The 14,482-nt window shown below is 46.6% G+C and overlaps 1 protein-coding gene across 1 annotated transcript in view; it reads left to right on the forward strand.

The window, feature by feature from the left end:
• SDAD1 (SDA1 domain containing 1) overlaps positions 1-13,709 on the forward strand; it is a 221,128-nt gene extending 207,419 nt beyond the window's left edge. Inside the window, exons 21-22 of the mRNA XM_063919903.1 lie at positions 12,736-12,897; positions 12,981-13,709. Of these exons, the coding sequence (XP_063775973.1) occupies positions 12,736-12,897; positions 12,981-13,031 (213 nt within the window). The 3' untranslated portion in view covers positions 13,032-13,709. The remainder of the gene's footprint in view (positions 1-12,735; positions 12,898-12,980) is intronic.
• The last annotated feature ends 773 nt before the right edge of the window (positions 13,710-14,482 follow it).

A 14,482-nucleotide genomic window follows, 5' to 3' on the forward strand; every position in this document is an offset into this window, starting at 1 on the left:
CAATTCCCATTGTTCCAGATTGGCCCTGAAGGGCCTGGTATCCGGATCTGCAGGAAATGCTCACAGAAGATCCGTGGCCTCTTCCTCTAAGACAGGACCTGTTGCAACAGGGGCCCTGTCTGTTCCAAGACTTACCGCAGCTGCGTTTGACGGCATGGCGGTTGAACGCTGGATCCTAGCGGAAAAGGGCATTCCGGATGAGGTCATTCCTACTTTGATAAAGGCTAGGAAGGACGTGACCGCAAAACATTATCACCGTATATGGCGAAAGTATGTTTCTTGGTGTGAGGCCAGGAATGCTCCTACGGAAGAATTCCATCTGGGCCGTTTCCTTCACTTCCTACAAACTGGAGTGAATTTGGGCCTAAAATTAGGCTCCATTAAGGTTCAGATTTCGGCCCTATCCATCTTCTTTCAGAAGGAATTAGCTTCTCTCCCAGAAGTACAGACTTTTGTGAAGGGAGTACTGCATATTCAGCCTCCTTTTGTACCTCCGGTGGCGCCTTGGGACCTTAACGTGGTGTTGAGTTTCCTTAAGTCGCACTGGTTTGAACCACTTAAAACAGTGGAATTAAAATATCTCACTTGGAAAGTGGTCATGTTGTTAGCCTTGGCTTCGGCTAGGCGAGTGTCGGAATTGGCGGCTTTGTCTCATAAAAGCCCCTATCTGGTTTTCCATATGGATAGAGCGGAATTGCGGACCCGTCCTCAATTCTTGCCCAAGGTGGTTTCATCTTTTCATATGAACCAACCTATTGTGGTGCCTGTGGCTACACGAGACTTGGAGGATTCCGAGTCCCTTGATGTGGTCAGGGCTTTGAAAATTTACGTAGCCAAAACGACTAGGGTCAGAAAAACAGAGGCACTGTTTGTCCTGTATGCTGCCAACAAGGTTGGCGCTCCTGCTTCAAAGCAGACTATTGCTCGCTGGATCTGTAACACGATTCAGCAGGCTCATTCAACAGCTGGATTGTAGTTACCAAGATCGATTAAGGCCCATTCCACTAGGAAGCTGGGCTCTTCTTGGGCGGCTGCCCGAGGGGTCTCGGCATTACAGCTGTGCCGAGCTGCTACTTGGTCGGGTTCAAACACCGTTGCAAAGTTCTACAAGTTTGATACCCTGGCTGAGGAGGACCTCATGTTTGCTCAATCGGTGCTGCAGAGTCATCCGCACTCTCCCGCCCGTTTGGGAGCTTTGGTATAATCCCCATGGTCCTTACGGAGTCCCCAGCATCCTCTAGGACGTAAGAGAAAATAAGATTTTAAACCTACCGGTAAATCTTTTTCTCCTAGTCCGTAGAGGATGCTGGGCGCCCGTCCCAAGTGCGGACTACTTCTGCAAGACTTGTATATAGTTTTTGCTTACATTAGGGTTATGTTACAGTTTTCATCAGTCTCTGTTTGATGATGTGTTGTTTCATACTGTTAACTGGTTCGTATATACCCTAGTTATACGATGTGAATGGTGTGGGCTGGTATGAATCTTGCCCTTGGATTAACAAAATACTTTCCTCGTACTGTCTGTCTCCTCTGGGCACAGTTTCTCTAACTGAGGTCTGGAGGAGGATCATAGAGGGAGGAGCCAGTGCACACCCGTACCTAAAATTCTTTCTTAGTGCCCATATCTCCTGCGGAGCCCGTCTATCCCCATGGTCATTACGGAGTCCCCAGCATCCTCTACAGACTAGGAGAAAAAGATTTACCGGTAGGTTTAAAATCTTATTTTCCCCTTATAATGCCATCTGTGGATGGTAATGATATTGTACCATTTTAAATTAATATTTAAACTGTCATAACCTCTTTCCTTTCTTCATTGTGTAAATATGATTTCCTTCTTATTCAGTAACACTCAAAGTGATCTGAAACGTCAAAGCAGGTCCTCAGATGGGCTGATCCCAATGAAAGAGGAATTAGTGAAAGAATGTGAATTATTTACGTAATAGTGCAAGGGCAATTGTAATGACCCTGCTTCTCACTGCCCTCCCATTTGACCTGTGCTCTGCTCCAGACAAGCCAGCCCTCCCACTCAGAAGCCGCACTGCTGGTCATTCACTAGGACAACTCACGTGTGATAGTTTTATCTATCGTACGCGAGTCGTCCCAGCTCCCCGGCGTACAGTAGATTTATCGTTCGACCCCCAATGGATCCCTACCCGAATTGACTGATCATATGTGCAGCACATATGATCAGTTGATTCAACCCGCGGGGCCGCGCATCGTATTCGCACCTAAAACATGCACGATGTGCAAGTGATGGGTCGAATGACATGTCGATATCATGTATTCTTATAAAATATCGACCTAACCTATGGCCAGCATAAGAACTCTGTACACACAGCCTTGATGACGCACTATAGTCCCTTTTATAACTCTGCAACACGCACCACACACGTGAGTTGTGCCTGTCAGATTACAGTACTGTGATAGTGGCTCATCTCTGTGCGTGTTTATAATCTACACATTACTTGAAGCAGACCAGAACATCTCTAGTCTTTGCAGCTGTTACCCCCTTTCCGGGGCCAGTTTATGCTTTCAACAGTAACCGTAATACAGGTTGAGTATCCCTCATCCAAAGTTCAAAATCCCACATCTTTGGTTCCCCTACTGAGATAATGACATATTTCTGCTGCGGGGTACACTGGGCTCCACAAGGATTGGACCATGGGGGGTGTAGAGTAGGATCTTGATCCGAGGCACCAACAGGCTCAAAGCTTTGACTGTTCCCAGAATGCATAGCGCCGCCTCCTATATCACCCCGCCTCCCTGCACAGGAGCTCAGTTTTGTAAGTTGGTGCTGCAGTAAGCAGGCACTTAACAGAGAGGGGCTGCTCAAAGCAGCCCTAAGAAAAGCTTTTTATGAGAAAAAAGTGAAGACTTCAAGGGCAGCAGCGGTGGTAAATGTCTTGTGACATTCACTGCTGCAGCTCCAGCTCTCCCCAGCGGCGCTGTACACTCCTGAGCCCTGGTTGCCGGGTACCTACAGCGGAGGCTCCGGTTTTCTTCACGTTAGACACACACGGCTGGGGCTCTCCAGGATCGCGTGGCCGCGCTTCGGGAGGTGGTAAGTGGGTCCCGCTTGCGGGACCCGGTCTTTATCGCGATCCGGCGCGGTCAGTGGGAGGCGGGCCGCGCGCGCTGGCGGTGGACACTGTGGCAGTACAGGCGATCCCACTAGATCACCAGGGCATGGGCCCCTGCGTCTACCAGGACCTAGCTCTGCTGTCTTTGACGGCGTGGCTCTTGAAGCTTCCGTCTTGAGGGCTAAGGGTTTTTCTGAAGATGTCATTAAAACTATGTTGCGGGCCCGGAAACCGGCTTCTGCTCGGATTTACCATAGGGTCTGGCATTCCTACTTTGTTTGGTGCGCATCTAACAATTATGACGCTTCCAAGTTTAGTACAGCCAAGCTTTTGGCTTTTCTGCAGCAAGGCCTGGAGTTAGGCCTGCGTCTGGCCTCCCTCAAGGTTGATATTTCTGCCTTGTCGGTGTGGTTTCAGAGAAAAATTGCGACTTTACCTGATGATCATACTTTCATTCAGGGTGTGTTGCGTATCCAACCTCCCTGTGGCTCCTTGGGACTTGTCGGTGGTTTTGGAGGCGTTGCAAGAGCCGCAATATGAACCCCTTGGTTCAGCTGACCTTAAGTGGCTTTCCCTTAAGGTGGTGTTCTTGCTGGCTATTGCCTCTGCTAGAAGAGTGTCGGATCTGGGTGCCTTGTCTTGTAGTTCCCCATATCTGATTTTTCACCGTGACCGGGCGGTTCTTAGGACTCGTCCCGGATATTTACCTAAGGTGGTTTCTTCGTTCCACCTTAATCAGGAGATTGTGGTTCCGGCCTTTGTCTCTCCTGATTTGTCTTCCAAAGAGCGGTCTTTGGATGTGGTATGGGCTCTCCATATCTATGTGAAGAGAACTGCTTCTGTTCAAAAATTTGATTCTCTCTTTGTTTTGTTTGGATTTCACAAACGTGGCTGGTCTGCTCACAAGCAGACCCTGGCCAGATGGATTAGAATGGTGATTGCACATGCTTATGTGAGGGCTGGTCTGTCAGATCCTGATCACATTACGGCCCATTCTACTCGGTCTATTGGACCTTCTTGGGCGGCCCAACGTGGTGCGACCCTTGAACAATTGTGCAAGGCGGCTACGTTGTCTTCCGGGAACACGTTCATTAGGTTCAATGCCTTTGATACTGCCGCTTCCCAGGATGCTTCCTTTGGACGCCGGGTTCTTGTGCCCGCTACAGTGCGTCCCCTCCCATAAGGAACTGCTTTAGGACATCTCCATGGTCCAATCCTTGTGGAGCCCAGTGTACCCCGCAGCAGAAAACGAGTTTTATGGTAAGAACTAACCTTTGTTAAAACTCTTTCTGCGAGGTACACTGGGCTCCACAGGGCGCCCGCCCTGACGGACTTAGCTTCTTTGGGTTGGTATGGCATTAGCCGCTGACACTTCTCTTGTCGTGAGAGTGTGGTGTATGTGGCTACTAACTGTTGTCCTCTCTTTTCCTGCTACTGCATTGGGCTGGTTAACTAAAAACTAAGCTCCTGTGCAGGGAGGCGTGGTGATATAGGAGGCGGCGCTATGCATTCTGGGAACAGTCAAAGCATTGAGCCTGTTGGTGCCTCGGATCAAGATCCTACTCTACACCCCCATGGTCCAATCCTTGTGGAGCCCAGTGTACCCCGCAGAAAGAGTTTTAGCAAAGGTAAGTTCTTACCATAAAACTCGTTACCGTATATACTCGAGTATAAGCCGAGTTTTTCAGCACATTTTTTGTGCTGAAAAAGCACCCCTCGGCTTATACTCGAGTGATGCGCCCGGAGCCCTGTGCAGGAGCAGAGCACAGGAAGCAGCCGTGAGAGAAGGAGGAGGAGGAGAGAGGGGGACTCGGGAGCCGCAGCAGCGCACTGTAATTGGTGCATCGACCAGTGACGCTGCTGCAGCCATCCCTCTCCCTCTCCATGCTCACCGAAGTACTGCCGCGCCGCCCGCCTCCTCAGCCGCTGCGCTCTGTCCCAAGGCCGGCCACCGCTGCCCGCACCGCCTGCTGCTGCCTGCACTCGTGCCCCGTCATTGAAGGTTAGTAGAGACAGGCTGCGGGGTGAGGAGCGCGGGTGTGTCGGGGAAAGCGCGGGTGTGTCGTGGGGGGGGGTAGTTGGGGGCTGGGCATATCTGGCACTGTGAGGGCATATGGTATCTGGCACTGTGGGGGCATATGATGCACTGTGGAGGCATATCTGGCACTATGAGGGCAAATATCTGGCACCATGGGGGCATATCTAGCACTGTGGGGGCATATCTGGCACTATGAGGGCATATCTGGCACTGGGGGCATATGTAGCACTGTGGGGGCATATCTGGCACTATGAGGGCAAATATCTGGCACCATGGGGGCATATCTAGCACTGTGGGGGCATATCTGGCACTATGAGGGCATATCTGGCACTGGGGGCATATGTAGCACTGTGGGGGCATATCTGGCACTATGAGGGCATATCTGGCACTGTGGGAGCATATCTGGCACTATGAGGGCAAATATCTGGCACCATGGGGGCATATCTCTAGCACTGTGGGGGTATATCTGGCACTGGGGGGCATATCTGGCAGTATGAGGGCCGTGTCCAGCTATAGCTGCATTTACCACCCTAGGCTTATACTCGAGTCAATAAGTTTTCCCAGTTTTTTGGGGGGAAATTAGGTGCCTCGGCTTATATTCGGGTCGACTTATACTCGAGTATATACGGTATATATTATATATTGTGTATATACAGATATATTATATAGAGATAATGTGTGTGTGTGTGTGTATATATATATATATATATATATATATATATATATATATATATATATTAAAATTATTATATTTGTGTCATTTTCTCAGTAGGGGAACCAAAAATGTGTGATTATGGATAAGGGATACTCAACATGTTTAGACTTTTGCGTCCTCCAGTATGATGGCTGTAGGGAGTAGGGTTTGGCTTTCTCTCCCACCTCGGCCCTTTCAACTTCTGATTGGCTGCTGTACACTTTAGGGGGTAGAGGGGACAGGAAGGGTGCAGGAAAATAGAACATTTCACAGCTATACTACCCTTGGATGAGGCCCATTGTGCTATTCACATATGGCTAAATCATAAGAAACAGAAAGCAGAGCTAGCAGTATAAGTAGACCGATTTTTGTTCCAGATACTTCCGTTATTCTAGGTATATTAATTATACGTTTTAGTCCGTGTGTTTAACAGTACGCATAATACCATCCTCTTCTGAGATGTTAATTTAGGGGGTAATTAAGACCTGATCGCTGCTGTGCATTTTCGCTCAGCGGGTGATCAGGTCTGAACTGCGCATGCATATGCACCGCAAGGCGCAGGCGCGATGGTCCGCAGTGACGAGGAGGGCCAGTCAGCAGCGGCGGGATGGTGTAAAAAATCCGAACGCACTGGCGATCGGAATGAGATTGACAGGAAGAGGCCGTTTGCGGGTGGCAACTGACCGTTTTTTAAGGAGTGTCTGGAAAAACGCAGGAGGGACCAGGCATTTGGAGGGAGGGATTCTGACGTCGGCTCCGGCCCCAATCATCGCACTGGAATAGTAAGTCCTGAGCTGTGCAGAGACTGTACAAAATTAGTTTGTGCAGCTCTCCAACACATCCGAACGCACCCCTCACAGCGATTTTCCCCTCCCCATGTAGGCGGCGACTACCTGATCGCAGGGCTGCAAGAAACGCACCCTAGCGATCAGGTCTGAATTATCCCCTTAGTTGCTGGGTGCATATCTGTAGATGGTGGTTGCTCATACACAGCTGACCAACCCTCACTGCCATCTAAAGATATATCTGGTACACACTGGCAGATCGTGGTCGTGAAACGTGACAAATCTACCAGCAATTTACATAATGGGTTGGCCTTCTAAAGAGCACACAGGAAGAGGAAATATGCCCTCATTCTCCTGTGATGCTCTGCAGCTGTAACAGCATCTGAATCACAGTACTACGTGTGTTTGCTAAATAAACATAAATACTATCCACATTTAGCTATACATTAAAATGTTTATGTTGGTCAGGGATATGGCTTTGGCATCCTAAGATGGCGGCCACATTTATGCAGCTCTACCTCACGGTTTTTAAAATTTATTTTTCTGCTGCCCCCTTCAAGCTGCAAATAATATAGTATAGACTAACCTAGTGGATGACAAAATAAAACTAATAAAGCATAACGAAGAATATCAATCGTCAATCACTCGTAAGAAATCACAGTTCCTGTCAAATGAGATCACGGCAGCAAACAATAGGCCAGCTCAACTTTTCCGCACAGTGGAGATGCTTTGCAAGCCAGCATGCCTGCAGACTGATGAGACCCTCTCCCAGGCAAGATGCAATGAGTTTGCAAACTTCTTTGCAGATAAAATATCCACCATCCGGGCTGGAATCTCCACAGTGCCATCAAAGGTGTGCCAAACTACAAAGCCTGCCAATATAAGCTACCTGCCTTCATGGACCAGCTTTGATCCAGTGGATGTAAAGGACACTGCTGAAATTGCTCGGATTTTGCGTCCCACTACCTGTGATCTGGACCTAGCCTCAACCAAGCTTCTAATAGGTTGTATGGATATAATTGGTCCTGTCTTTACAAAAATTGTTCAATGCACTTTGCAGACAGGCATTTTTCCTGGACCCCTAAAGGAAGCAATTGTTAGACAGCTTCTTAAAAAACCTAATTTAGATCCCGACTGCATGACCAACTACAGACCGGTATCAAACCGGGCCGGGCCAGGCACAAAGCAATTAAACCTTTCGACTATATATTCAGCGCTAGAGGTTGTTCTATAGATAAGAAATTTATGTGGTAGAGACATAAATTTTGATTTGTTAGATCTTATACTTAAAAGCTGCCTCTATTATGCAATTCTTTACCCATTGAATAATCACGAGCGCTGACAGCAGAGACTAAGAGCATTGATCAATAGAGACATTTGATATATAAACTAGGAGGCCTCTGTGCATTATTGTGAATCTCACACTGGTATAAACAAGTCCTTATTAATGAGAAGCTTGCTATACTGTATATCTGAAAGCTGTCTCTATAAACTTTCCACGTGTAGAATGCTTTCAAGCGCTGACAGCAGAGACTGAGAGCGCTGATCGATATCATAAGCAAAGATACGCATTTTATCTAGCACAGAACCGTGTACTCTATGATCATAGAAGCATATGAAGGCTAGTACCATGCCAATGATAAGTCAAAGGCGCTGACTGTAGACACTGAGATTGTCAGTTAGCCAGTGATACACACAAGTAATTAATGTTTATAGCGGCAGATTGTGAGTGCGTTGACAGCATAGACTGAGAGCGCGGATCACTACTTCATGTGAACTACTGTATGGATGTTTCACTCAATGATATGCTCTGATATGCATATTGGCACAAAGTACCTACTTTCTAGAAGTGCATACCAAATGTACATGTCAGTTTTGTGGTATTGATAGCAGAAATTTAAAAAATCAGCCGATCAGTCACAAGGAATTTATTTAACACAAACTAATAATTAACATTATACCTGTGTGTATTCCAGGCAAGTTTGCACCCAATAAGCCCAGACAAAATATTGAGATAATATTCTGACAGCACCAATTAATCTTTATTAAGGTCATAGAACCTGAGACAAATCTATTACACATATAAGACATTGCACAGCACAGTGGATCCAAAGAGTGTGGTTTCTTAACATTATATGTTGCACTGTGTCCCACACTTGTCTTTATTGATTTTATCATTTTCACAGTTATTGGCTCTTTTATTAAGATGGAAATAAGTTATATTTTAATTGTGTATATTTAACTCTAGTGCGCCACCCAAAGTCCAATTCTCCCCTTTCCTTTCAAAATGTGTTTTCATATATTGGCAACAATATATGGTGTGGCAGCACCCCCTAAACTTGACCAGTTATAAGGCAGTATAATATAAGAAGGGGTATTCTATTCAGGATTTATGTAAATCTCAATACTAGTGCAGTAGTTTTCCCATTCCCTTTTTCCTCATTTGAAACTCCCAGGCTAGCCAGTTTGTTTGGTGCCGGCAGGAGCCGGATGCACCATTGAACAGGCGGGTGCTGCTTTTAAGTAGCCCCAAGCTGGGTTTTGTTTTTTTTCTGTTTGTACTATTTTTTTATTTTTATTTTACTTCTGAGCAAGCGGTGCTAGGCGTCCTATTGGACGCCCGAGCTGCTGCTCCTTCAATGTCCTGCCGGTGTTGCAACATTGCTAAGCTGTCCAGTGATTATGGTGGGTACCAGCAGAGCTCTGCACGCACACACCCCTCTGGGGTCCGGACACCGTGGGGACAGGCAAGGCTATTTCCCGATTGCAGCGAATCGCGTCTTTAGCTGCCTATACCTCCTATTGTGAAGACCACCCAAGACATCCAGTTCATCCACAACCCCTCTATAGATCACCAGGGCATTTCCACTGGCATCGGGGACCATTACAGAGGCCAGTTGCCCAGGAGGTTAAGTCCGCATAAAGAAAGTAAGCTCTCCCCAAGTCTTTTTGAGAGCTGGAACCATCTGCCAGTACTCCATGCTGCACACAAAGAGTTCAGTAAGCTGATCCTATTCAGGGAATTTAATTTAAATATTGGAGGCTTAGGAGCCGGTTCCTCATCCTCCATGTCAAGAATTGATTTAACTGCAAGCACTAGAGCAGGGACATCCACAGTAGAATGTTGTTCCTCCTCAGCCGAGGGAGACTTGGAGAAAGAGACTGCGTCTTCAGAGGCTTTTCCTTCTAGCAGACAAAATTACGGCACTGCACTTGCGCAAGTTACTTCACAATTGGCGAATGTCCATCCACACAGCAACGCAGGTCTTGGGATCCATGGTCTTCAGTTCCACTCCCGTCCTCTTCAACACCTGATATTATCCCGATGGAATGTGCACCATCATCTGTTCTGGTCCCAGACGATCGTTCTCCTTCTGGAAGTTCGTCTCTCCCTCTCGTGTCCACCTGAACAAGGGTTGCTCCTTCTGGATTCCAGATTCAGTGCCTCCATGGGTAAGGGTGCAGTGACTGGTCAACATTCCTTTCAGAGATGTTGGACAACCTACGAAAGTTGCCTACCCATCAACATCCCAGAGTTTCGGCCTAACCCTGTCGCAGGACCTTCTCTTTCTGGGGCAGGCCTGTCCAAATCCAGTCCGACAATGCAACTGGGATAGCCTACCTCAACCCGGGAGTCCTCAACTGGGAAGCAGACAGGATGACTATGCCCGATGGTGGGCTCTACACCCGGAAGTCTTTCATCTCCTTTTGGACAAATAGGTTCTGCTGGATGTGGACCTCATAGCCTCACGTCACAACCACAGATTGCCTGTATATGTGTTCAGGACCAGGGATCCCGCAGCCGCTTTTGTGGATGCTCTAGCGCTGCGGTAAACCTTCAATCTGGTGTACCTCTTCCCTCCAGTCTCCCTCCTTCCACAGGTTCTTCTCAAGTTCAAGCAGGAAGAAAGGACCGTGCTACTCAACCCCACACTGGCTGAGGCACCATTGGTTTGCTGACCTGCAGAGTCTTTCGATAGACACTCCCTAATTACTCCCTCTCTGGCCAGATCTGCTAACTCAAGGTCCCTGTCTGTACCTGGACCTAGCTCGTCTGTCTATGACAGTGTGGCTCTTGAGTCATCCCTCTTAATATCCAAGGGTTTCTCCCACTCTTTCATTGCTCCAGACGATGCTGCAGGCTCGAAATCCTGCCTCAGCCTGCATATACTACAGAATTTGGCGCTCTTACTTTCAATGGTGTTTTACCAGGAGCTACGATCCTATGGTTTTCAGATTGTCATGGGTGCTTTCCTCTGTCAAGGCAGGGTTAGACCTCAGCCTCCGCCTGGCATCCCTCAAGGTCCAGGTCTCTACTCTGTCAATGTGATTCCAGCGAAAGATCGCCCTCTGTCTGATGTTAGAACATTCCTTCAGGGTGTTCTCCACATTCAACCTCCCTTTGTCCCTCCTTTGATTTTGTGGGACTTGTCTTTGGTTCTCCGGGTCTTTTGCAGGCGCCTCTGGTTTAGCCTTGGGATTTGGTGGAACTCAAGTGGCTGACAGCAAGACTCTCTTCCTCTCCTATCCACTCAGGAGCATCCCTTCCCTTGAACAACTGCTTTGGGACATCCCCATTATCTCTCCTGTGGAGCCCTATGGAACATGAAGAAGAAAAGGAGAGTTATGGTAAACTTTCCTTTGTTAACTCTTTCTTTGAGGTCCACAGGGTGCCCACCGTGACACACCTGGCTTCTATGGGTTTCTTCTCTTGGTCACCGGTTCCCTTCTCTGATCTATGAGAGTGTATTTTTGTGTGTACCATATTTTCCTTCTCTCCTATCATGCTCCTGCCTTGGGCTTGTTGACAAAACTAAGGAACCTCTGAGCATGAAGGCAGGGTATAGGGGGGAAGGACCGGGAACATCTTGGGATACCTAAAAGCTTAACGGTTTGGTCCCCAGTCCTTTACTACCACATACACCTAATTTTCTCCCCTATGGACCTCGAAGAAAGAGCGTTAACAAAGGTAAGTCTTCATAGCTCTCCTTTTTTTAATTCCTCAGGGAACATTGGGCGCCCACTCAGCACTTCACAACCTGCCTTGTTTTTTTGTTTGCTTGGCTACATGTTGTTCTCTGCAGTGTGTACGGGTACTCCTTTTCAGTCCTTTGTCCAATTTCCTGTTTATTCCTCCTCCTCTCTGGTTTTCCTTCGGTTGTCTCTGCTGTCTTTCTTCTCGGGCTTTGTTTATGTAAACTGGGTTTGGGAGGGGTATAGAGGGGATTAGCCAACTACACTTCTTGAAAAATTAAAGTGCCAGGCTCCACTCAACCATGCGTATAAACCCCAAGTGTATGTGCTACAGTTTCCCCTATGAAATCCGTAAGTACCAAAATCCTGTTTTTCTCTACCTCCTCAGCACGCTCTCCCCATATCCAGCGAGTTTGGCATACATCAGTATCCGTCTTTGACCACAGTTCCATGCAGGGCTGAGCAGTAGCAGCTACGTTTATGGAGGCTGTAATCTTTCCCCCTCTCCGGCCACCCGGCGGTGATAACTGCAACAGACATACCCTGGAGGATGAAGGCACTGCAGTGAGCCAATGCGGTGCCCACCCACACCCTGGGACAGCTCATTTAAATAATCCCACCCACACAGATGGCCAATTTATCACAAGTCATGGGGTCTGCAATACACACAGAATGCTTCATCAATATATCTGCAGATATATTGGTCATGGACTGTGCAGCACAGCTGACACATTTTCTTTGTGAACAACGTAATTCAGACCTATAGTTTGTACACACCTGCCGATCATTAAATTTATACATCATCCGATCAATTGATCGGATGGTATATCGTTCATTGTGTACCCAGCATTAGACATTCAACATGTGGTTTTGTTTTCTTTTTAGGATCTGCGGCACAACATACATGAAACTGTTAACTTCTCTTCAAATAATGTATAGTATTATCTTTATAGAACTATTTTTGGCTACGGAAACATTTTCTTTACAAACTTTACCACATATTTACATTTAACAGAAACCATTCTAACATAAGTTTGTATGTGACTTAACTTTAAAAATGTTAATTGTTGCAGTAATGTTTCATGTGAAGCTTTTAAAATGCAGTTTCTATATAGAGGACCTTGCTTATAGATTATTTTTCTAACCATATTTCACTTTGAATAGGCTGGCAGAACAGACCGAAAAGACTTTGTGAGGAAAAAAACAAAACTGAATCCCCACGCCAGCTCCACCAACAAGGAAAAGAAAAAGAATAAAAACTTCATGATGATGCGGTACAGCCAGAACATTCGTTGCAAAAACAAGCGTTCCTTCAGAGATAAACAGGTAATAATTACAGAATGCATTAGTGAAATGTGCGTTCGGCAAAGGCATTGGAGAATAAGCAAACTATCTTTTTTTTCCCTCAGATTGCCCTGCGAGATTCACTTCTGAAGAAGCGGAAACGGCTTATGAAATAACTGCAGCTTTATCTTGTTATTGTGAAAACTAATGACTTGTACATGCACAACTTTGTGAGCCCATTTTACATTCTGCCTATGTAGCATTCAAGTGCAAATAACAGTTGTGGTAAACTTAATTTGTCCCCCCAAAAAATATTGACTTTATTTTTTTCCGACCTGGATGGTGATTTTGTATAAACAGATCTGTTTTTCATTGTATTTTGTATATACATTCTTCTATTTCGTGTGTGTGTTGATCATTAGTTGGACCAGTATGAGGTTGACCCCATGTGGTCGACATGCGCATGGTCACCAGGGTCAAGTAACCTATCAACCATATGGGGTCGACCTCTCACCTGGATACCATCCTGTACAGTGCTTAATTATAATGCTTTGTTAAATACATGGATAAATACTCAAGTATGTTTAGTAATTAATGACGTGCTGTAATAGGAATCAGAACACACATTGCCTTATGCTTGGATCGTGAATGGATACAAGTCTGTATTAGTGGTTTATGACTTGTGTATCACTTGCAAGAACACAGATGTATTTAGTATTCAGATATAGATACAGGTAATGTGCATTATTTACTAATGGTTCACGTGCTAGACAAGCCATTGTTTATTATATTTACATAGAAGAATGTATATTTCTGAATTACATTAAACAACTAGAATGTTTCTAACAACAAAAGGATTGGGTTCTTAAAATATGCGCAAGGCAGCTTTAACCAGTAAAAAGTGTAACAGGATGTCACCCCACCCCAAAAAGAGACAGAAATTTTCACAAGAAAAAGACAGTTTTTTTCAGTATAAGCGCCAATAAGGAAAATGGATAATAGATATAAATACGTCCCTTGGAGAAGTTCTCATTCGGTTGTTCCTCAATTATTCAAGGGACGTTCTCAGTTAGTATAGATGATGTCCAATGATTTGATATAGAAACAGAAAAAACAAAACAGACATGCAATGTGTAGTATTGTTTTGCGTGGGTTCACTACGGCTGGCCGGCGGTCGGGCTCCCGGCGACCAGCATCCCGGCGCCGGGAGCCCGACCGCCGGCTTACCGACAGCTTGGCGAGCGCAAATGAGCCCCTTGCGGGCTCGCTGCGCTCGCCACGCTACGGGCACAGTGGCGCGCTACGCGCGCCACACTATTTTATTCTCCCTCTATGGGGGTCGTGGACCCCCACGAGGGAAAATAATTGTCGGTATGCCGGCTGTCGGGCTCCCGGCGCCGGTATACTGAGCGCCGGGAGCCCGACCGCCGGCAAACAGAAGACCACCCGTTTTGCGTGATGAATTCTTTTCATATATAGAATAAACCTAATCCCATTAGGAAGATGGCATAAGGAGGGAATCTATATACGGTGCGTACCCCAACTCACACTGGGAGGGGCAAGTATGTGCACGGAAAGGTTTCTTTAGGTTTCTTCACCCTCTTTGTGTGTCCTTCACCATAAAGTA

Source organism: Pseudophryne corroboree, chromosome 1, assembly GCF_028390025.1.
Source record: "Pseudophryne corroboree isolate aPseCor3 chromosome 1, aPseCor3.hap2, whole genome shotgun sequence".
Taxonomy (NCBI): Eukaryota; Metazoa; Chordata; class Amphibia; order Anura; family Myobatrachidae; genus Pseudophryne; species Pseudophryne corroboree.